Genomic DNA, 23,509 nt, shown 5'->3' on the forward strand with positions numbered 1-23,509 from the left:
GGAACTTATTTCAAATTGTAGAATCTGAAATCTGTAATACAGCGTCTAACTCATCTCCCCATCACCCTGCACCCCCCAAAACAAGAACAGTCATAGTTTCTATTACACACAAGATATTAAGCAAGCACCTTTATTGAACCCATGAAAATGTATTGAAAACCGCTCAAAGAAAAATATTTTAGGCATATGTTCTCTAACATTAGATTTAAAACAGTACTTCCAACGGGGGCATATAAAGTCCAAACCACTGGATTGGTTATGCATTAAGGAGGCAAATAAATAGCCTGGCATGCTGCAGTCCATGGGGTCTCAAAGAGTCGGACACGACTGAGCAACTGAACTGAACTGACTGAAGTAGGCACCACCATTAACTCCTGATCAAGCAGGAAACTCTGTTAACAGAGAAGAATGAAATTAGCTAGAGACAAAAATGGAAAATTATTTCAAATATTTAGGTACACTGAATTTTATTCAACAGAATTTTATTGAGTGTTCACTGATGACCATTTACCATGGAGATTCAGGATATATAAGAACAACCTCTGACCTTGTCCCAGAGTTTCCTGAGTTCACACCCACAAGTGTCTTATATATGATGCCACATACAGTGGCTATATACATGTTATTTGTATTTATGGAAGGACACAATTGTATTTAGCACTTCTTTGGTTCCAGTTTTTGTGCTTAGCATCAGAGAAAGTAGGACAATGAATGTTAGGTGAGATATATACTTATCACACAATATGCTACATTTTTTTTTAACAAGTATAGGCACTTTGAACAACAGCCTAGGAACCAAGGACGGCTTTTACACCAGAAGAGAAATTTGAGCTTGACCTTGAAGTTTATCTTCCTTCTATTGCTCCTCTTTTGTATCAGTTTTAACTCTAGAATAATTATTCTAATCATGGAGAGATTGTAAAAGAGCAGTGCAACTGATACATCTGTATCAAAAGAAGTATTTTGTTTTGATGTGGAATTAGGCTTTTTTTAATGACCTGTTAGTTCTGATGGGAACTATTAAAAAGTTCCCTCAGAATTTTTCCCAAAAGTTTCTTATACTTCCTCATTATAATCTAATTAAATCTGTTTTTCCTTAAGCAGATGTACTCAACATTTTTTAAAGGAACTTTTGAAGCAATAATACATGCACATGATTTAAAATTTAGGTGTTTTTCTTGAGATACTATTTTAAAATATAAAAGCTCACATTTATTCTTTTTTGAAAATGTCTAAACAAGTAAACAAACAATAAGTACTGTTTTATACTTTTTTCTTGTAACAAATCTGGGTAATTTCATAGCAGGACATGTAGAGCTGGGTCATTCTCTTTTATGGCTACACAGTATTCCATTGCTTAAGAGGACCATAATTTATTTAACTGGTGTTCTATTGATGGGTGCCTGGGATGTTCCAGTCTTTTACCACTACAAACAGGGCTGTAATCCTTATACAAATGTAGTTTTTCACGCTTGTGAATTATGAGTTTATTACTAGCGTAACTTCTTAGAAGTAGAATATGTGTTTAAAATTTTTGATAGATGTTGTTAGACCACCCCTTATAGAAGTTGGACCAATCTATACTCTCTCCAGCTGAGTATGTGTGTCAGTTTCTGCAGTCTTGCCACCTAATGTATCTTCAATAGTTTTTATCTTTTCCAATCTGATATTAGATACTTTAAAATAATCCTTATTCAATATTTCTCTTGTATATATTTTGTTTAACTGATAATATTGCAACTGTCTTATTTTCTGTTATTTTTATTGAAATGTGCAGTATTGGACTTACACTATTACTGAATGAGACTTACAGATTTGTCTGATTAGTGGTTACTATGGATAAAATGCATTCCTAATCAGATACATCTGGTATACATTAAACCTTTTCTTAAATTTATTAATGTAAAATAGGTATACTAAAAATGCATAAAAATTACTAAACATTTGAATAGATAATTATAAAGTGAACATACATGTAATAACCATGCAGTTCATAAGAGCAGGACATGGCCAGATTTCCATAAGCTCCATGTGTGCCCCTCTCTGGTCACAACCCTGTCCTCTTCCCTAAAGGTAACCATTCTTCTGACATTCATAATAATAATGTCCTTATTTTCTTTATTATTGTACCTTCTATGGGCTTCCCTTGTGGCTCAGCTGGTAAACAATCCACCTGCAATGTGGGAGACCTGGGTTCGATCCCTGGGTTGGGAAGATCCCCTGGAGAAGGGAAAGGCTACCCACTCCAGTATTCTGGCCTGGAGAATTCCATGGACTATATAGTCCATGGGGTCGCAAAGAGCTGGACACGACTGAGCTACTTTGATCATCTTCATCATGTATATCATCATCATGTATATATACCTAAAGAATATTATTTCAGTGTGACTGTTGTAAAGTTTTATATGGCTAGAACCATTCTCCGTGTGTGTGTCCTCTCTTGCTCAACACTTATTTTTATGGAATTCATTCTTTCTGACATGTGGAGTTGTTCATTCGTTTTCATTGTTGTATAGTATTCCGTTGTATGAATATACCACAACTTATTTATCCATTTTGCACATGGGATGTTTGGGACTATTATGAACAATGCTGCTATGAATACTCTTGTATGTGTATCCTTGCAGAAGACATGTACTTGAGTTTCTCTAGGGTATAAAGCTAGGAATGAAATTGCTAGGTGCAAAAAGAGAAAGAAATTGCTAGGTGATAGTGTGTAAGTGTATCTTCCTTTTTACTATTAACTGCTGACACCAGCTTTCCACTCCTACCTATAAGTATATGTGAGATTTTCTGTTGCTCCACATCATCATGTATACTTGAGAGAGCCAGATCTGATGGGTATGTAGTAATATTTGCTTATGGTTTTAATCTGCAGTCCCCTCATTATTAATGAAGTTGAAGATCTTTCCATATCTTAGTGGGCCTTTAGATTTTCTCCTTTGCAATGCCCCTGTTCATCGCAAGGGCATGATGCCTAGTTTTTTAGTGAGCTGCCTGTTTGTTTGTTTTTTTCTTATGCATTTTTGGGCCTTTATATATTCTAGATATGAATCCTTTGTTGGTTATACATGTTGTAAATATCTTCTTTCATTCTGTGGGTAGTCTTTTCACTCTATTGTGTCTTAAAAAGCATCTAAATCTAATTTGACATTTTGAAGGCAACACATTTGTAAGTTAAAGGCTCATATGATGGGATATAATGAGACATTTCTTACATTTAGTCCTTTAAAATAGAGTTCATCATTTTATTCTCCACTGAATAGTGGAGAATACCAATATGGAAACTTTATACATAATGTGGGCTTTTGTCAATCCCTACATTTACCTCTGTTTTACTAAAAGAATAAGAACAAAGACTTTGACATTTTAAAATATATCTGTTGCATTTTATATATTATGTAACAGGCAATACAGTTAAAGCAATGAAATGTATTAAGAAAAAAGATGATAAGTCCATTGCATTTGGAACTCAGTTGTTCGACAAACAGATCTAAGACCCAGGTAGGAAATCTTTACATAGCAAAACTAAGCATCTATGCTCACAGGAGAGCCTCTCAAATCCTAATTTTATATGTAATTCTTACCATTTTCATCTAGTTACTTAGCCCATAAGAGAAAGTTACTTCTATGTAGACCTAGTAGCCACAAAAGCTGAGCTACTGATAGCAAAAGAGGAAGCAGAAAAGCTATGAAAGCAAAAGCTGACAGAGGAAGCAAAACTCCAGCAGTTGGGTCCTATTTACTGAAGGTATATAACCTGGCACATCCTTCATATTTTGTCCTATGCCGTAACTATTACTCTGTTGGAATTGTCAACAGAAGGGGAAATTATGTTCAGTTTATTTTTCTTTTTAAGAAGTCAAAGATGTAAGGCTATTCATCAAAAGATTTAAACGGGAAGAAAAAGTTGGTGTTGCTGTTTACCTTTTGTCATCGAGAACACTTGATTATCCTGAGGGCGCATTTCCCAAAGGGGTCTGGAGAGCTGAAGTGCTGTTGACTGTGATTTACATTAGTGGAGAGATTTGTAAAGGTGAAACTCAATTTTTCTCAATCCTAGTTATTGACTCCAAAAGACTGCTTCTGCCCTCTTTTGGCATTTATTGACGGTCTGTATAATCCACTCTAGTCCACATTACTGTACTATCACACATGGCCTATGAAAGAAGCCTCCTAATTGGTGCCCAGGCATTCACTCTGACCTTCCTCTAATCTCTTCTCCATTCTGAGGCCAATGTGATCTTTTTAAAGTGTAAGCTCTTCACATCTATGGCTTCAGCCCCTTTGAAAGTGTCTGTTTGCTCTTAGGATGAATGCCAAAATCCTCAGGATGCCCTATGAGGGCTGCATGACCTGGACCTTGGCCCTCTTCTCCTCACTGCAGCCACTTTCCTCTTGTTTCCTGCCCCGTAATCTTCCTGGCCTTCCAGAAATGTGTCAGGTTTCTTGCCATCTCAGGTCCTTTGTTTCTTTTGCCTAGAAAATTCTTAGTCCTCTCATGCCACAGTCTGCCCCGTTTGCTCTCTCTTCTTAGCCCGTCCTGACCCTCTGACTAACTCCTCTCCCCAAGTCACATCTCCCACAGTCTTCTGTATTATTATTTCTTAGAACCTGTCACCATTATTGACTATCTCAGCATTTGTTTGGTTACTCAGTTGCTTCCTCCACCAGATGTTAAGTCCATGAAGGCATCATAGACTTACTGCATCACCCCTATTGCATTACCAAATCCAACAAAATATTGATTCACAGAAGGGACTCTGTCACTGTTTATTAAATCAATGAATGAAGACCCAATAAACACAAGGTAATGTGTTGGGCATTACGGGTAAGAAAGAGATCTAGAAATACGGAACAGATATGAAGAAAATCAGAAGACTTCCTGGGTGGTCCAGTAGTTAAAATGCTACACTTCCAATGCAGGAGGCATAGGTTCGAATCCTGGATGGGGAAACTAAGATCCCATGTGCTGCACAGCCAAAAATAATTAAACCTCTTAAAAAAATAAAATAGCAAAATATTTTTAAATGAAAAATAAAATCAAACTTACCTAGTCTGGGAAGATTAGAAAAGGTTAGCATTAAACTTTACCAAGTGGGTAGAGTTTATCTCAGCAGGACTGGTATTGGGAGTGGGGAGGAATGTCATTCTAAATGGATCAAACATCTAGAACAGGGAAAGGGAGAAAGGAATATATAGGGTACATTTGGGACATGCAGAGTAAGTATGCCTGATGCAGTATGGACTTTGTGAGGTGAGATGTGGGAAACAAGGCTGAACTGATTGGTTGGGTCAAATCATGGCAGACACTGGACACCATTCAAAGGAATGTGGACTTTGTTGGGAGCACCTAAGAAATACTGAGAGTTGTTTTTAGCATGATGGTTACAGAATTACTCATATCTTCACCTTTATGTGTAATTCTGTATATGCTCTCATCTTTCTCTCAACTCAGAGTGAGTCTAAGGGTAACCTGTCCACAGGTTCTAAGTCGCATGTTTTGTGCCCACTTCCATCTGGTACATTCATCATCTCCTCTCCCTCATATTGTCAGGTACCTCCTTTCCTTTTGCCATTTCACACCTCTTTGCTGCTTCATGCTCACTGAACTGGAACTTCTTTTGATTTTTCCTTCTCTAGGTCTTCCCCCACCTTCAATAATAGTTTTTGCTTCCATTCTGATGTCCATGACAAATTCCAAGATGATATCTCTGCAGTGACTTACTCCTCATGACAGTTTCATATTCACTATTTACTCAGCACATTTTTGCACACCTCCTATGTGCAAGGCGGTATTGCAGACTGGAGATGCAGCAGTGACCCCAAACAGGCCAGTCCCCAACCGTATGAACTCTCAGTTCTCCTGTGGAACCAGGAAACTAACAAGCAAACCCGAGACCAGGTGGTGACACAGTGAACACCGTCACTGTTGGTCTTTATAGTTTGATGCCAACTTCCTTCAGTCTCGGCGTCAGAAAACCTTCTTTTTTCTCTCAAACCAGCAAACCTGGCTTGACTGCCCTGTATGGGACAGAAGCAGAATTTTCCAGACACCCAGGTATATATATGTCGATCCATTTTGGGCAATATCCCCTGATAGCCAGCCGGTCCACAGCCAAGTACTAAGGATGATTCATGATTCCCTCAAAATATCTATCACATCACCCTGGTCAGGCGCTGCTTACCCTTTATTTAAATTCTTTAAGTAGCCTCCTAAATTCTGCCCCCCACTGCTTTCTGGGATGTTGGCCCTGCATTATATCTTTTCTACTGATACCAAATTCATCTTCCTAAAACATTTCTTTCAGCGTCTCACTTGTCTGTTAAAAGCCTTCTGTAGCGTATACTTAGAATAAAGTACAGTCCCATCTCCAAAGACATTTATATAATTTTTCCTCCCTATAAATGATCCTTATCTGTTATATACACTAAAATACACTTAGATTAGATTGAATCATGTGAAACTGCCATTTTTGTGGATTGGATCCAAAATGGTTGATCAAATATTAGCAATTTGTAGGTTGCAACCTAATTGCACTTACCAAATAATTGGTTACCTGTATGTCTCTTTCCCATGTTACATTGTGAGTTGCCTGATGATCATGGCTTGGTTTTAATGATGCTTCTATCTTTACTGTCTACTACAGCATCTGGTGCATCAGTGGCAGTCAGCTGCCTCCACTCATGTCATGATCTGCTCCTGCTGCTTCCATTTCCCGTAATGCCCACTGACTTCTAATCACATCCTACCCACCACTCACTTCTAGCCTGACTCATGCCTCCTTCATGGAAATGCTCACTATTTCTCCACATTAATCCTCTGCTACCACCTCTGAGCCACCAATATTGGTCTCCCACAGTCAAATGTTATTCTTTAACAGCCAAAGCATATATATTATACTTTGCATACAGTGGCACTTTAACAATGAATTGAAAGATGTCTGTTTCTAGCCCTTACTTTTCACCCTAGGATCCAGCAGCATATTTTCAATTGTCTATGACATAACTGCTCTTGAATGACTCACTGTAGTCTACTCAACAGAACTGAAACTAAACTCATATGCCACCTCCCAGATCTGCTCCTGGTCTAGATCCCCATCCACAGCTTGGTCTCTAAGCCATCTTAGCTCTTCTTCATTCTCTGTCCTCCTCCTGAAATAACATTCCACAGGATCATCACAGTGGCTGCATTTTTCTTAGCCTGCCTTTAGACTTTTATATAATGTATCAAGTTTATCCCTGAGAGCTTCAAGAGAGGAAGAATGTCTCCCAAACCACAGCAACGTTCTCTAGGACCTAGAGCGTCCTGATAAACTGGCCCCTTCCCCTTGGTCCTGCTCCTCCCTTGCTGTCTGCAGATTACTCTTCTCACATTTTCTGGTAGATATGTGTGATTATATTTTCACTAAAATATAATGATCCTTCAAATCATAATCACCTTAGTTAGTATATGTCTAACACATACTGCATCACTGTGTCTCTAAACTTATCTCTCTGTCCTAAAAGATGTTTCTGACCTCAGGAAGAATGTTGCTGGAATGCATCTTCATCATATTAGAATGATATTAGAATGACTCTCTGGAGCCCCTTCCATCAGCACTTTATGAGAAAGCATCTTCTTCCAGTTTGCTATTGTTTCCCATGGGTTAGTTTTCATCTCAGCAGGTGAACCCTGAGACCCATTAAAAACAAGGCTTACATGTGATACACTGTATTATCAGCAATGCATTGAAATAGAGTGGGCATTCACAGAGAGGCCTCAGAAAAGACTTGTTTGAATATGTTTTTACATGTATAATTTCTGTTTGTGTGTATCTATGAATTTTGGTGTGTCTCTGACTGTGTTTCCCGTGTTGCTCTCTAAGAAGGATTCACCCACGTGATTTGGGAGGCAGGGATAGCTTGGACATTTCTCCTGGCCTTCAAGTCCATGACATTACAAACCAATGAGCCATGTGCTCCAAAAGCTTATGGCTACAGCTGACACAGGTGAAGAGCCTACCTGAGCTGCAGCCTGGGGTTATTTTTCTTCTCCACCTACCTGGGATCTTCCTTTTCCCTCTAAATATGAAAGACTAACTCTTCTGTTAAACACTAAAAGGAATGTGGATGTGTATATATGTGTGTGTTTGTGCTTCTGTATGCATATATACATATACTTATATATACATATATGTATGCATGTATGTATATATGAAGGAAATACACCAAAATGTAAGTAATGGTTATTTCTGGATGGTGGCTTTTTCCAAATTCTCCACGATAAGTCAGATTACTTTTATTAATCAAAAAAAGAGTAGATGTTATTTTTAAGGACAGGAAGGGTCATGATTATTAGTTGGTTTCTGGATCAAACCTCTGTGTGAACCAAAGACAAAGGGATGAGCAGGTGACTAGTAGGTAACAGAAGGATGAACTTCCCCTCAACATCTCAAGATGAGAGAAAGTGACCAGACAGTGAATTTGGGCCGATTTGCAGGATGGGCCAAGGTTACTGAAGGTTGTTAGTTGAGGAACTGGCAACTTTGTTTGGTTTTTGAAGGTCAGGAGCCTTGGATAGCGAAAGGGAAGAGGAGGAAAATTCAGGCGGGGAAATAGGGAAGGTGAATAGTGGGTTAGTTTATCAGGGTTTTCCCCCAAACTCAGCTGTTTAGTAAAGTATAGAAAAGGTGAGAGGAAAAGCTTGAAATATACGCTCAAATTCATGAAGAGATTTCACGAAGAGATATACAGTGGGATGGAGAAAAGGCAGGCATGCTCAAGTTCGGTTTTAACCCCCTATGATTCCAGATGGAAGGGTTCCCCGCGTGATCAGTGTGGGGACACTGGGTCCCCGGGTAGGGAGGATGGGTCACCCCTGCATGGGCAGCAAGGTTCCTAACAGCGGGTTCATCATCAGGTCAACACACAGCTCCCCCACTCCCTCCCCTACCTCCTTCTCCCTCCTCTCCTGCTCTCAAAGGACAGAGCAAAGTTTCTGATAATTTTCGGTAGAGAAAGTTTCTAACTTTTCTGAACTTGGAACAAAAAAGTTACATAAAACAAACATTGTCAAGGATGCTCCTCCCACCTGGCCTAGTCTCACAGTTCTGTCCAAAAGCAGAAGGCAAAATGGAGAGATGAAAAACAGAGGGAGTGACTCTTCCTTGCTGAGGCTGGTTTCTTTCCTTTGGGATAGTGTTCTGCAAGTGGGGACTTCAATCTGTCACTCAGGAGGGGACACAGCAGAGCCTGTCTCTGCACCGCCCCGAAGCCTCTTTGTTCTTCACCGAGATGCTTGGCTAACCACTCCTTGCCAGTAACCTCCTCACCAAATTCCAGATGAGGAGCCCTGGAGTCAGTATGAGCAGCACACACACATGGCCAGAAGCCAAAAGTAGAGTAGGAAACATGAAAAAAACTAAGAAAGTCACAAAAATCAGTTTTGAAAAAGAGCTACACTGAAACCATAATTCATGATGTCTGTCTGCACGATTCAACATTTGTACTATTATGTACCTCAGTTTCCCGTTCTGGTGAAGGAATATCTCCAGTCTGGGCTCTAGTTTGAAACTGGACGTGGAGAAAGGCTCTTTTAAACCATTTAATATGGGCTTTGCAGTTCCATGTGTGTAACAGAAGAACACAGAGCAGTGAAGTGCCCCCAAGGACAAATCTGCCCATCTAATGAGAGGCACACAGTCCTTTCCCTTAGAAGCCCCTGCTATAACCGAACAGGCCAAGGAAAGCATGAAGGCTACTATAAGGAAGCGTCCAGAACATAGACAACTGAGAGTAACAAGTGTCTTTCTTCCTGACCGCATTACTATGAGCCTGGCATTTTTTATGTAATTTCTTACTCAATCCTCACAATTCTTCAAGGTAAGTATCATTATCCTCATTTTTGCAGATGAGGAAAATGTAGAAGTTAAATAACCTGCCCAAGGTCATACATCCAGAAAGTGGCAGAGCTGAGATTTGAACCCAGGTCTTTCTCATGTCTGCTGTGTACACTGCCTTCTTCTGGCCAAGTCCATGAACCAAAACATTTGGATGATTCAGGCAGAAACATACAAAGCAACATTTTGGCCCAGATACTGTTGCTGCTGCTAAGTCACGTCAGTTGTGTCCAACTCTGTGCAACCCCATAGACAGCAGCCCACCAGGCTCCTGTCCCTGGGATTCTCCAGGCAATAATACTGGAGTGGGTTGCCATTTCCTTCTCCAGATGCTGTTAAGTCATATCATTTCTCCCTCCTGATCAACTGAATGAAATGCACCTGATTGAAAATACCAAGGGCAAGGGGAAAAAATAAAAAACCAGGAACGTACCATGTTCCATGTATTATACATGTCAACTGCTCACTGTCTGCTGTGCCTAACAACATGACGTGACTCAGGAATTTAGAAGAGACAGTTTATTATGTCTGCCACAGAACTAGTAACTCAGGCACATACCTGCCTCAGTGGCCTCCAAATCTATCAGACAGAAACATCTAGAACATATAGTCAACTGAAGATGCATTTAAAAACATATTGTAAAACAGCTGCCTCAGATTCTTTGTAGAACAAGAAAGGATATAAATCTATAATATAACAAATATGTTCCCCATTTGTGGCTATTTTTATACCACTGGATGTTCTACCCAGAGACTGTAGAACCTCTCTTTATAACTCAGAAAACTCATATTATGAGTGTCTAATATTAGAGTGAGACCTGCAGTATATTAATAAATAAGTAAAGGGTTTCTATGAAGGAGTCTATACCTGGGCTCCCCAGGTAGCGCTAGTGGTAAAGAACCTGCCTGCCAGTACAGGAGATGTAAGAGACGTGGGTTCAGTCTCTGGGTTGGGAAGATCCCCTGGAGGAGAAAGTGGCAACCCACTCCAGTATTCTTGCCTGCTGAATCCCGTGGACAGAGGAGCCTGGCAGGCTACAGTCCATAGCATCACAGAGTCAGACACAACTGAAGCAACTTAGCACATGCACATAACTGAACAGGAGATGGGAGGAATCTCAATATATGCCCCCTCCCCAAAAAAAAGAATTCTGGAAGGTCTGGTTAATAAAAGCTGCTCTCCTATCAAAATGGGTCTCACTGATTCTTGCTCCTCATGGAAAATGCCCAGGTGCTTCTGGACAGTGTATACTGGCAGATGTGAAAATGCAGTTGAAATGCTGCACAACTCAGGTTTTCCAACCATGTATTGTCTGGTACATAGACAAGTCCTGTGCCCTAATGACTTTAAACCAAGTGACCCCTAGAATTACGAAGGAAACATTTCAAAAAACTCATCCCAGGCTCCTCACTGGCCTGCTGAATCAGAATGCCAAAGGTAGAGGGCGATTGGATATGGGATATCTGTGAATTCTAAGCTGAGAGTTATTGTCTAAATAATAGAGATCGTTGACATTTCAAAGAAATGTAATGGCATTTTTTTAAAGCACATTTCCACTTAAATTTTTCCCACTAGTCTCGGCCGTAGGCTAGATTTTCAGAAAATCATCTCAATGAGATCATAAATGGCCGTCGCTTTTTAATGTTGATGTATGGATGTTAACTACTCTTCCAAGGCACCAACTGGGCCATATAATATAATGACTTCCTATGTAAACGTGCATGTATTTTCTCAGTTTTGGAGAACAAGTGTTAAGTTTGCCTACATGCCTGAATTTCTTATATGTCTCACATAACAAACCATCATCAGATTTGCAGGTACACAGAGACCATCACATCTTGAGGTTTAAAAGGAGATAAAAATTTTTGTGCAAAATCTAATAAATACACATACTGAAGTGACCCAAACCACTTCTAGTTACGTCTTCAAGGATAACATGGATCCTCAAAATATGTGAGGGATGCTTTCTAAGACCTTTGGAATCCACAAACATACACACATACAAATATCATTTAGCAGATGAATTCTCCTTTACACAAGGCAACCTACCACAGCAGTTAGGACCACTTTGGAGTCAAACCAACCTCAGTTCAGATTCAGCCCCTCCACTTACCAGTTGTATGATCCTGGGCAGGACCTTAATGCCTCAGTCTGCAAAATGGGAGTAATGGTATTACCCATTCCAAATGTCGTGAAATAATGTATGCCAGATACTCAGCACTTTGCCTGGCATGTGGTAAACATGCAACAAATAGTATCCATTAATAATAGTGATAATAAAAATGACAAATAAATTAGCTATTAATAATGATGACACTAAAAATATATATTTTAACTGTTCTCCTCCCTTATAATTTTAACCATTGTATACAGAGCCAAATGTCAAATTCAGCACTTGTAAAACTATTAAATTCTGCCACTAAAGTAAGTTCTGCAGAGGTAATAGCACATCTATAAACTGGTACTGACAGTGAATTATGATGTGGGGGACTAGCTAATCAGGACAGTTGATGCCACATCCCTACCCTCAGCCCATTAATGTAACATTATACAAAGGAAAATATGATTTAAATTTTTTGAGACCCTTTTGCCCTGGAAAAGGTAAGCTCAGTGGGCACCAGTACTTTGCCCTTTCACAAATACATGCATCCTGTCCCAGACTTTCTTTAGAATCTCATCTCTCTTCTGAATCCTTAGCAGCCCCGACCTTCTCCACAGTTCAGAGTAACTGCCATTTGAACTCCATGCTGAGGCTTTTTCTGCCCTTAATGAACAGACTTTGCCTGGCTGGAGCTCTTACTAAAAGAGTCTCATACTGGTTTTCTCATTTCCATAAGGTAGCCTTTGACACCGTGAGCTGAACCACAGTCAAACCGGAGGTCAGACTCTTTCATTCCTCTTAAACTTTTCTCCTGGATAAGAGCCATTGCTTTTTGAAATATTTCACTCTTCCAATAGCACTAGAAGTTGGTTCTCAAAAAAAGAAAAAAAAGAAGTTGGTTCTCTTTGAGGGACCATCGTTCCTAAAGAATGGATGATTCCATTGCCTCCAGTGGCCCAATAGAGATGGTAGAACCACACTGGAATATGGGGTCTCTGGCATGGCTCCATCACTCCCTCACTCAGTAATCCATTCTCTTAGCCAGCCTTGCAGTGTGCATGAACCAGCTTTGTGCCTTAGTAAAGTTCCAGATTACCACGTTATAGGCCCTGGAAACACTTGAAATCAAGAGTGTTAAGTCAGTTACTACTAAAGATCTGCTGCATAAATGGGTAACCTTTTCTCAGTTTCTTTCTCTAGCTGAATGTCATGGTAAGACTTGGTAGGGCACAGAGACCCTAAAAGAATTGAAACAAGAAAATAAAACAAAAAAAACAGGAAGGGTATGAAATAAACACTAATGATCACTGCCACTGGACCTCTTATTTAATGTATCTCTATATTATTCCTGGCTCCACCTCTCCTTGTCTGTCTGGGAAGTTGGAAAGTCACAGCAGGATTGCTCTACAGGGAACTAATGCTAAGAACAGTGTGCAGGTTTGCGCTCTTGACAGTATTTCACAGTTAAAAGTGGCCACTCAGTGATCCTCCTCTGGATGCTAGACTGGTTGACTTCTGAACCTTCAGACCAAGCACTGTCCTACACAGCACTCTGCTTCCTCCATTTCCTCTAAAATAATGACTGTGTATTTGCCAGGTTGCACTGTGTGCATTGGATCACTAGAAATACACTAGGTCACAATGATGGTTTCACTCTGTTTTCTATAAAGGGCTACAGGATCTCATGAAAATTTTTGCAAAGTTATATGCAAATCACAGAGCCCCGGCCCTTTTCTTAACAGGATGGCAACCTTGCTCCTCGGTGGTACCTGGGACCTGGAGATCCTTTCTCCACTTACGTTTAGCACGCAGCTCACCGGGGTAGCCGTGCCGCCGTTGGGACCTCCCACCTGGACTCCCATCACCCGCCTCTCTTGAGACTGCTCTGGCAGGGCTGGTGTGGGGTGCAGCCTTTGCTCAGAGGGCAACATGTTCCATGCAAAATCTGCCCCCCGGGCCATGGGCTCACTCCTCGGGGCCCCTTGCTTCTTTCTCTACTGGGTGCAATTCAAGGTTGCCGAGCTTCTCTCCAAAGTCTAAAATGGGGGGCGGGGGGCAGTAGGGACCTGTGAGAGGCCCCATGGCCCAACACACTCCCCCAGCTCCCAGTCTGAACATCAGGCCCCCGGCCCTGGTGGGGGATTCATTAGAGTTTTCCTGGAGTTTTTCTCCAGGTTGAATGTTTCTTTTATCAGTGGCCCCAATCTGGAAAAAAACCATCATTTTAATCTAGCCTGCCTCCCCTATATCATGAATGGGAGGGAGAGGGAAAAAGGGACCTCTTATGGTTATGGTTTATGGAAGGTGAGGGTCAACTCCAACTGATCCCAAACACTGGCAGGAACTAGTTCTCCCAACAAATGTTCCATAATCTTCAACCTACCCAGGTTTTGCCACTGTTTTCTAGCTTCTCCCTAACCTTACTCACTGCTGAGGTGTCTGGTTCGAAGATCTCCCTACCAGCCTTCCTTGGCTTCCAAATTATCCTGTTGGCAGGGGTGGGTGGGAGGTGGGAGAAGAAATAAACAAACTGGCCACATGTTGATAATTGTTGAGACTAGATGATGGGCACGTGGTGTTCGTCATATCATTCTATCCCTTTTGTATATGTTCGCAGTTTTTCTTAATAAAAAGTTAAAAAAGAAAAAAAGTCCTCCAACTCCCAAAACACTTGAGAGCCCCCACCCCTAACACAGAGTTTCATGGAAATCCCACACCAAGGCAAAAGGCAAAGGTGATTCCATTCCATTATATATATATGTATGTATATATTCATTTTCTATTTTTTTTTAAGGCCCACTGCTTTATTTTCAATAGACTAAATCTATTTATAAGAGGTCCCAAAGTTGGGTTTACTTCCCCCAGCTGGGTTATGGGGGAGGGCTTGGGTAAAGGGTTCCTTAAAATCCTGAAAGTTTACACTTCCATGTATCTCACAATCTTATTGTGAGGGTGGGACTTGTTCAGTGTTCTGAACTTTGCAGAGGAAACATGCTCTCGACTCAAAGTGTCATGCTCTGGAATTGCACCTGGCTCAGGAAAGGACTGTCTTTGTACTTGAATTTAAATCCAATGGAGAACCTTAACATGGGCATTTGCATGACTAAGAATTGCTGCTGTCTTTTTCCATATGTCACTTTCTTGAATGTGTTCTAATAAAATTATTCTAAAGCAGGCTGTTGATATACAGTGATTTATAAATACTTTCCGTTGAGTACTGAGGCCCTTAATTTTCTACTAAGAATGCACCCCGTCCCCCTTTCTGGAAAGGTCTGCTGAGGACAGAAGCAATGGGTGTACGCTGGCCTGCTGGTGGCGCCACTGCGATCGCCATCACAATGCAAATCATGTCGCCCACTGTGGATTTTGTTTTCTGGTTGCCTAGCAGCAGAATTTGTTTTCCAGGATAAAGATGGTCATGTGAAGTGGATGAGTGTGGTGGGGGAAGGTGGAGGGGGCAAGGCAGGACCAGGAGGATAATTCCCTCAAAGAGCAAAGCAGGAGAGACAAAGGCAGCCAAATAGAGAAGTTAAGTTCCAACTCATCCTGTTCGCTGATAAGAGTGCATTCAAGTGATTATCAGTTAAGATTTATTTACAAAATTGTACTTTTTGATATCAAGTTAGAGCAAGTTCCAATCTCAAAATGTCATTAAGCAAACTAGAAGCAAATGGAGAAAGTATGTATTTCCAAAGTAAATATTTTGAGAAGCACTTTTGACTCTGATCTCTATCTCCCCTTAAGCCAGGCTGGCCAGGGCACTCCCATTAGCCATAACCAACTTGGGTCAATTTTTTGGAACAGGAAGCTTTGTTAGAAACCTTGTAAGGGGCAGAAAAGGCAGGACCAGACAAAGAGGCTTCCATACACTGAGCACTCTCCTCACACCAGATTATTGGGAAAGCACTTGATACATATCAACTCCTCTTATCTTCAGAGCCATCCTGAGAGGCAGGCAGTACTTCATCTTCCAGATAAAAAGGCTGAAGCTGAGAGAAGTAAATAATTTGCACAAAGTCATAAAGCTAGAGAATAACAGATCTGTGATTCAGGTTTCTGATCCCCAAACCCTTGCTTCTTCAGACCACAGGGCTAAACCTTGCCATGAATACATTTAATGAATTTTGCAACCTCTGTGTGCTCTGGGGGTTGGTGGAGGAAGGCACGGCATCCTGCTCTTCCTGTTGATTGGAGATCTCTTCCAGGCCAGAGTTTTGAAACCTACATCCACATACCTTGAACTTAGCTGTATAGAGCACAAGCTGATGAGGCTGAGATTCCTATTTGGTTTTCACAGGAATTTGCTCACTCAGCAAATATTTGAGTGCCCCCATGTGCTGGGCATTATGAACTAGGTGGGCAAATACAGACTCAGCCCCTGTTCTCACAGAGCTTGCTAGTGGAGGAGAGAGGCATTAATCAAGTAATATTTGAATGGATATGTAATTATTAATATAATTGAAAGGGACCTTGGAGATCGTTGAGATCCACAGATGAAACAAGACCCAGAAATGCTAAGCAGTTTGGTTAGGACAATATAGCAAGTTAGGGGCAGCATAAGAATGAGAATTCAGTAGATTTCTGTTCCTAGAGGGCCTTTTCCCTATTGTGTCACACTCAGGTCTCTTGCACACCCATAGCCAGCCCTGTGAATGCATTGATCAATCAGTACACTATCCCCAGCCTAGGAAAAACCAGATAGCACATTTTTTGTAATGAAAATCAAACAGCATAGTGAATTAAACCCCTGAAGATGGCAGTTACTCAAGCCTTGTTTGCAGACTTATTTCAGAGCCCAAAGCAGGAACAGAGAGGCAAGTCCTGTGCTATAAGAAGGGTTCTTGCAGGTGTTTTGATCTGACCCAGTATTTTCTTATCTCTCAATGTCAGCAGTTGTTCATTCACTTGTTAGTTCAGAGTACTGACTAGGAACCATGCACAGTTCTCAGAACTAGGGACACAGCAGTGAACAAAACAGCTTGCCCTTATGGAGTGAACATTCCAGCTGGGGGAGACAGACAATAACTGAAATAAGTAAATAACAGCATATTGCTACTGCTAAGTCGCTTCAGTCGTGTCTGACTCTGTGCGACCCCATAGACGGCAGCCCACCAGGCTCCCCCATCCCTGGGATTCTCCAGGCAAGAACACTGGAGTGGGTTGCCATTTCCTTCTCCAAGGAATGCTACAAGGAAAAGTAGATCAAGAAAGGCAAGTGGGGACTGCTAAGGAAGGTGGAGATACATTTTTAGGTGGGATGGTTGGGAAAAAAACCTCCCAGAGAAAATTATGTTCTTGGCTATCATTTTACTTACACACACACACAGCTGTGCAGTATGATTTGAAATGTCCCATAAGCCTTATCCTACCTCCTTCAGAGAAATAAAGGTCTTTCAGTAGCATGTCTCAGAGCCCAATTTCTGGGTTTCCCTTTTTCCCTTTGACTTAAGGCAGTGGTTCTCAAACTTGGAGAAGGAATGGCAACCCACTCCAGTACTCTCGCCTGGAAAATCTCAGGGATGGAGGAGCCTGGTAGGCTACAGTCCATGAGGTCACAAAGAGTTGGACACGACTGAGCGACTTCACTCACTTTCTCAAACGTGAGTGTACACCAGAATCATCTGGAGCACTTGTTAAAACACAGATTGCTGGGCTCCACTCCCAGAGCTTGTGATTCACTAGGTCGGGGTGGGTGCAAGAATTTGTATCCCCAGATGCTGCTGCTGCAGGTGGTCCAGGGATCTCACTTTGAGAGCCACTAGGTTAAGTATTATTGGAGAAGGAAATGGCAGCCCACTCCAGTATTCTATTGGAATATCCATGGATAGTGGAGTCCATGGGGTCACAAAGAGTCAGACACAATGATTAAACAACAACAACAAGATTAATTATTATAGCTGAAAGATCTCTGTTAAAATCCTGATAAAGGATGTAACTATTCATTAGGATCCACGGACATTATCAAAGTAGCTCTTCCTGGAAGATCAGAATCCTTAAGAAATGTGACTTTTTAAAAAACTGGGTTAAGTTTCAGAAGCCACACTCCAAGACTCCAAGTGAGGAGTTAGGGCAAAGGACAGGTTGTCAAAAGCTGGTGACAGTATTTCACTGTTTGTCTATCAATACTTTGTGTTTTCCTAGCATTTAATACTTTTACAAACACTTTTATTCACTACTCTTTTTTGGCAGTTAATCTGTTAGGTAAATAGTTACAGATGTCCTTATTACATTTTCTAGATAAATAAACTGAAACACAAAGAGGTTATATGGCCTCCCTTGGGCATCAAGGATGAGCACACCAGTTGCCTTCCTCCTAGTTCAGTGTTCTTTTTCTACTCACACTCTTCATAACATGAGCTATAGCTTTCCCCTGGCGTATCTACCCCGGGCCACTAAAATGCAGGACGTGTAGTTGCTCTTTGCCTTTTAGTCTGTTCAAAATCCCACTTGCTGCATGTAGATTATCCATGTGGGTGATTAACTGTGACAAATTCTAAGCCCTGCATAAGTTTCCTCTGCCATAAACACATTTCTCTTGTACGGCCAGGTATTGTACAGAGAAAATGCAAACTCATTTTAATATTAGCCCAAGCTAGAACTAATCATCGTAAAAGCAAACCTGCTGGGGGGAAAGCAGACATAATACTTTACAAAGGCAAATAGAAATGGTATTTGATTATGTGTACTTTTGCTTCCATTCTATTAGTTGTGATAATTGAAAGTTTCCTGTATCACTTAAGCATATGGGGAAATGAGGGTGGATTTTATTAAATCCAATGACTGGTGAATCACATTCCCAGGTATTTAAATATACCCAAGAAAATCATAGACATGAAAGAGAAAATCCTGTTTTCCAGTACTTGCCTTTCTTTTTGTTATTTTCTCCAGTTGTGCACTGATTCCTCACAGTGAGAAACTAAGGTCTCACTGAATTTCACAGACAAGGACCCAAGAGTTACAAGGAGCTGTTTCTCTTCAGCTCCCATATGTGTTTTAACCATCCAAGAGCCAAAGGTTTTAGATGCTTCATTTCTAAAACGGTCCTCATCTGTCTCTCAACTCTTCAATATTCTAACATTTTCTTCCTGTACCACCATTGGGACCACTCATTTATTCAATAAGCACTTACTCTGCACCAGACACTGTAAGAGCCACTGAATAGGCTATGAAAATGAGTTAGGAATAATCTTATACTCAAATACATGGCATATATTAGAATCATTTTATAAATCACATGGAATAGTCAAGTTGAAGTATATTCTAGATGTAGATAATAAACCCATGTGAGCATCTCCCCATTTTAATTCTCTGTACTCACTATATGCTCAAAGAAAGCTAATTAATGAGTTATTTTAGCTTCAACATAAAATAGGTATCATTGGGAAAGAAATGCCTGGGGAAGAAAAGAGTGGGGTAAGGAAGAAACTCTACTCTGTAGCTCTGAGCACACACTGAGATGTGCATCAGAAACCCAAAAGCTTGGTAACAAGGAGGTGGCATAGGATCTAACATCTGTCACAGTTATTCCACATGTGGACCATGGTAAATTGAAAATATGAAGATCATAAAACTTGGATGATTAGAATTTCCATATTTATGAAAGATACTATGTGAATGTGTTTTTCCTGAGCTTTAGACTCCAAATTGTGCTATGAACATGACTACTCCTTAAAAACAAATAGTTCATGTCCACTGCAACACAAAGACTGAGCATATAAGCAAACAAGGTGGGTTGGAGGAGATGAGGTGGCGTGCAGAGGATTCAGTTAATCAGGTCAGTGTTAGAGACACCATGAGAAGAAAGGCAGACTGTACTTCAACAATACATGTGTGCACAAATACATATGCACAGGAAGGGTGCTGAAGCCCAGCAAAAAGAATTTTGTGAGCCTGTTAAATAAATTGCAAATACATAATCCAAAAAGGAAGGCAAGTTTAGAAAACCAAAATGAAGTCAGAAGACAAGGATTAGATTGTAGTTCTGATGACCCAAGTAGCTCAAGGAATACCACTCACATACCTTCCTTCTGTTTGTGTTGGGTCACCTGTTGGTACAGCAGCCCTTACTCCCTCTATTCAAAGGAGCTGCTCAGGCTCTGACTCCAGTCTGCTTTAGGTTGGGTTTTGTGAATAGCAGAATCACAACACAGGGGTTCAGGGCAGATGTCCAGCTGGCTCTCGGATCTGTCGTAGGAATCCAATTTCTGCCAGTTCTGCAAGCCTCTTCTGGCCTGGGAGGGAGTTTTCACAGCATAGATGATGCATCGAGCCTTACCAGTGACCATCAAGGGTGCTAGTGGCTTGACCGTCTAGCCAGGCCCGCTGTGGGTGGGTCTGGTCATGGATGGTGGTAGCCACAGGAAGAAATAGCAGTGATGGGAGGAGGGGGTCTCGACGTATATGCCTTTGAGTTTCTGGGATAGTGGATTAAGAAGCATTGTTCTACTTGTTACGCTGTCCAGGGATACTGTTGCCTGGCAATGGTGACCTTTTAATGGGCCTTACACCCAAATATTATGTGGAATTTTTAGATTTGGCTGTATTGATTTTTTAGATTTTTCTGGGTTTCTGCTATGGCATCAATCAGGGTTAAAGGATCCCAGGGTGAGAGTGGGGACCAACATGTGTGCTGAGGAGGGGGCTTCTGATCATACCTCGTATGGGTCAACTATCTTTTGGCCTATCCTGATAAAAATTTAATTTTTAACTAAAACTATAGAATGCAAAAACATTATACCTTACATGTAGATGTAGATCATTAGCTGAATAAAGAACCACTACAGCTTTATAGGATCCATGTCAGATCTTACTAGTAACTGGATCTGTCATTGCTATAAAATAAGTCCCACGAGGGCCGCAATTCTTGTCTGCTTTTTTCACTGCAGTACCCCCACTGCCTGTGTTAGCGCCAGACACAGAGTAGGCACTGTAAGTGCAATTGCATATTTTTTAATATGCAGAAAACAGAAATATTTCCCATCTTTAATACAACCCGACTGGTTGTATTGATGGTGAATACTTCCATTACACCACTGGGGAGTAGGAAGGAGTTCGGAAGAATAATGTCACTCTTGGCAAAAACAAGGAGCCTGTTGCTTGAGTTCCAGGTAATGCAAGAGTAGAAGACAGGTTTGTGTGTGATAGGCAAAGATAAAACCTGAGATCAAGGACAAGAACTGATAAACAAGGAAAGCAATTGGAAAGTTAGCAAGGAAGCTCCAAGGCCGTGATCAAATAGGCGAGCAGAAGCCCAGGTGCCAGCTATGTGTGGGAAAATGCTGTGTGGTTTAGACACTGACAGTGCAAAGGATTCTGATAAATGCCGACTCTTCCCGCAACAGTTTTATTGTATTATACACCCATGAGTTTTTAAATATATCATTTGACTTTTGGGGCTCTGTAGCTTATTTTTAATTAAGAATGGCAAATGGGACAATTGAAAAAGGAAAAGCACCAAGGGCCAGGAGCAATAAAAAGGAGAATAAACCCAAAAGCACACATGTCTAAAAAATTGAAACAGTTGCTATGAAAAGTCAAATTTGAAAAATGCTTCACTGAGTTGGTCACCAGTGAAAAGGACTACAATTCCAAAGACAGTGTTGATTGCAAATGCACTTTTCCTCACTGCCCTGTCCTATCACCATGTTCATGATTCTCATTACATATTCCTGAAGCTCCAGGAAATGAAAATGTGAGAATTGATGCATCTGTTCGAGTCAGTCCAAGAGATGCTCAACAATGGAATGTGATGCCAATTCCCTGATAACAAGTGCAGCTGGCCTTCAGCTTGATTTTATTGAGCTTTAGGACTGTTTCCAAAGTACACACGAGGAAAATAAAATATAGTCCTTAACTGCAAGAATTGTATAGTCCAACTGGGATAGAAAAAAATATACTCAAAGAACAAAATTCACACTATGTCGGAAGCATAGCTATTGCATTAATCTAAGAGATTCCAAAAGCTAGAATTATTTCTCCTTCCTCTTTCTATCAAACAACAAGGATGAGTCATAGCATGTAATAGCCATAATCTTCAGATTGTTTAAAAAAAAAAATATAATAATAATCATGGTAGTAATAGTAACAACAACAATAATAAAATCTAGTTCAGTTCAGTACAGTTCAGTCACTCAGTCGTGTCCAACTCTTTGCGACCCCATGAACCGCAGCATGCCAGGCCTCCCTGTCCAACACCAGCTCCCAGAGTCTACCCAAACCCATGTCCATTGAGTCGGTGATGCAATCCAGCCATCTCATCCTCTGTCGTCCCCTTCTCCTCCTACCCTCAATCTTTCCCAGCATCAGGGTCTTTTCCAATGAGTCAGCTCTTCGCATCAGGTAGCCAAAGTATTGGAGTTTCAGCTTCAACATCAGTCCTTCCCATGAACACCCAGGACAGATCTCCTTTAGGATGGATGGGTTGAATCTCCTTGCAGTCCAAGGGATTCTCAAGAGTCTTCTCCAACACCACAGTTCAAAAGCATCAATTCTTCAGCTCTCAGCTTTCTTTATAGTCCAACTCTCACATCCATACATGACCACTGGAAAAACCATAGCCTTGACTAGACAGACCTTTGTTGACAGAGTAATGTCTCTGCTTTTTAATATGCTATCTAGGTTGGTCATAACTTTCCTTCCAAGGAGTAAGCGTCTTTTAATTTCATGACTGCAATCACCATCTGCAGTGATTTTGGAGCCCAGAAAAATAAAGTCTGACACTGTTTCCACTGTTTCCCCATCTATTTCCCATGAAGTGATGGGACTGGATGCCATAATCTTCATTTTCTGAATGTTGAGCTTTAAGCCATCTTTTTCACAGTCCTCTTTCACTTTCATCAAGAGGCTCTTTAGTTCTTCTTCACTTTCTGCCATAAGGGTGGTGTCATCTGCATATCTGAGGTTATTGATATTTCTCCTGGCAATCTTGATTCCAGCTTGTGCTTCCTCCAGCCCAGCAGTCTTCCCAAATTGCATTTAATGTGTATATGTTTATGTTTGTCTTAGAATATCCCCTTTACATATCTCTCCCTTCCTTAACTTCATCTTTCTTACCACTCTCCCAATATTCCTGAGGTCCTACTAGTATCTATCCCTAAGTCAGTATCTTTCCCATCCAGGGAAGAGAATGAAAGCAGATATATCTGTCAGGACAAGCTAGGTTGTGCTCTGGTAACAAACGACTTTAAAAATACTGGTGGCTAAATAAGCAAAGATTTATTTCTTGCTAACACTACATATTCATAATGGGTTGGCATGGGGCTCTATTTGTCACAGAAAATCAGGGACCCTAGCTGATGTATCATCTTGTAAAGTTGCTGATTACCATCCCAGACAGAAACAGAATTTTAAAGGATTTTAGCCCAAAATTAAATGATCCGGCCTGGAAATGACTCAACTTCAATGGCCAGGACTAGTCATGTGGCCCTACAAAACCAATAGGAGCCAGCAAACCAAACAAGTTATGTGTCCAGAAGGCAAAAAGCTAAAAATGTTTAGTGAACATCAGAATGACTACATTAGCAGTAA

General features: G+C 40.8%; 1 protein-coding gene across 16 annotated transcripts in view; it reads left to right on the plus strand.

Moving 5' to 3' along the window:
* The window catches only part of KALRN (kalirin RhoGEF kinase), a 705,836-nt gene that overhangs the window by 505,490 nt on the left and 176,837 nt on the right, over positions 1-23,509 (plus strand). For 4 of the 16 annotated variants that reach the window (XM_055568435.1, XM_055568436.1, XM_055568437.1 and 1 more), the window contains exon 34: positions 13,726-15,158. The exons of the other annotated variants lie outside the window; for them this stretch is intronic. In XM_055568435.1, the coding sequence (XP_055424410.1) occupies positions 13,726-13,788 (63 nt within the window). In that variant the 3' untranslated portion in view covers positions 13,789-15,158. Of the gene's footprint in view, positions 1-13,725; positions 15,159-23,509 lie in introns of those variants that run through there. 16 annotated transcript variants of the gene reach the window in all.

This window comes from Bubalus kerabau, chromosome 2, assembly GCF_029407905.1.
Source record: "Bubalus kerabau isolate K-KA32 ecotype Philippines breed swamp buffalo chromosome 2, PCC_UOA_SB_1v2, whole genome shotgun sequence".
Classification (NCBI taxonomy): Eukaryota; Metazoa; Chordata; class Mammalia; order Artiodactyla; family Bovidae; genus Bubalus; species Bubalus kerabau.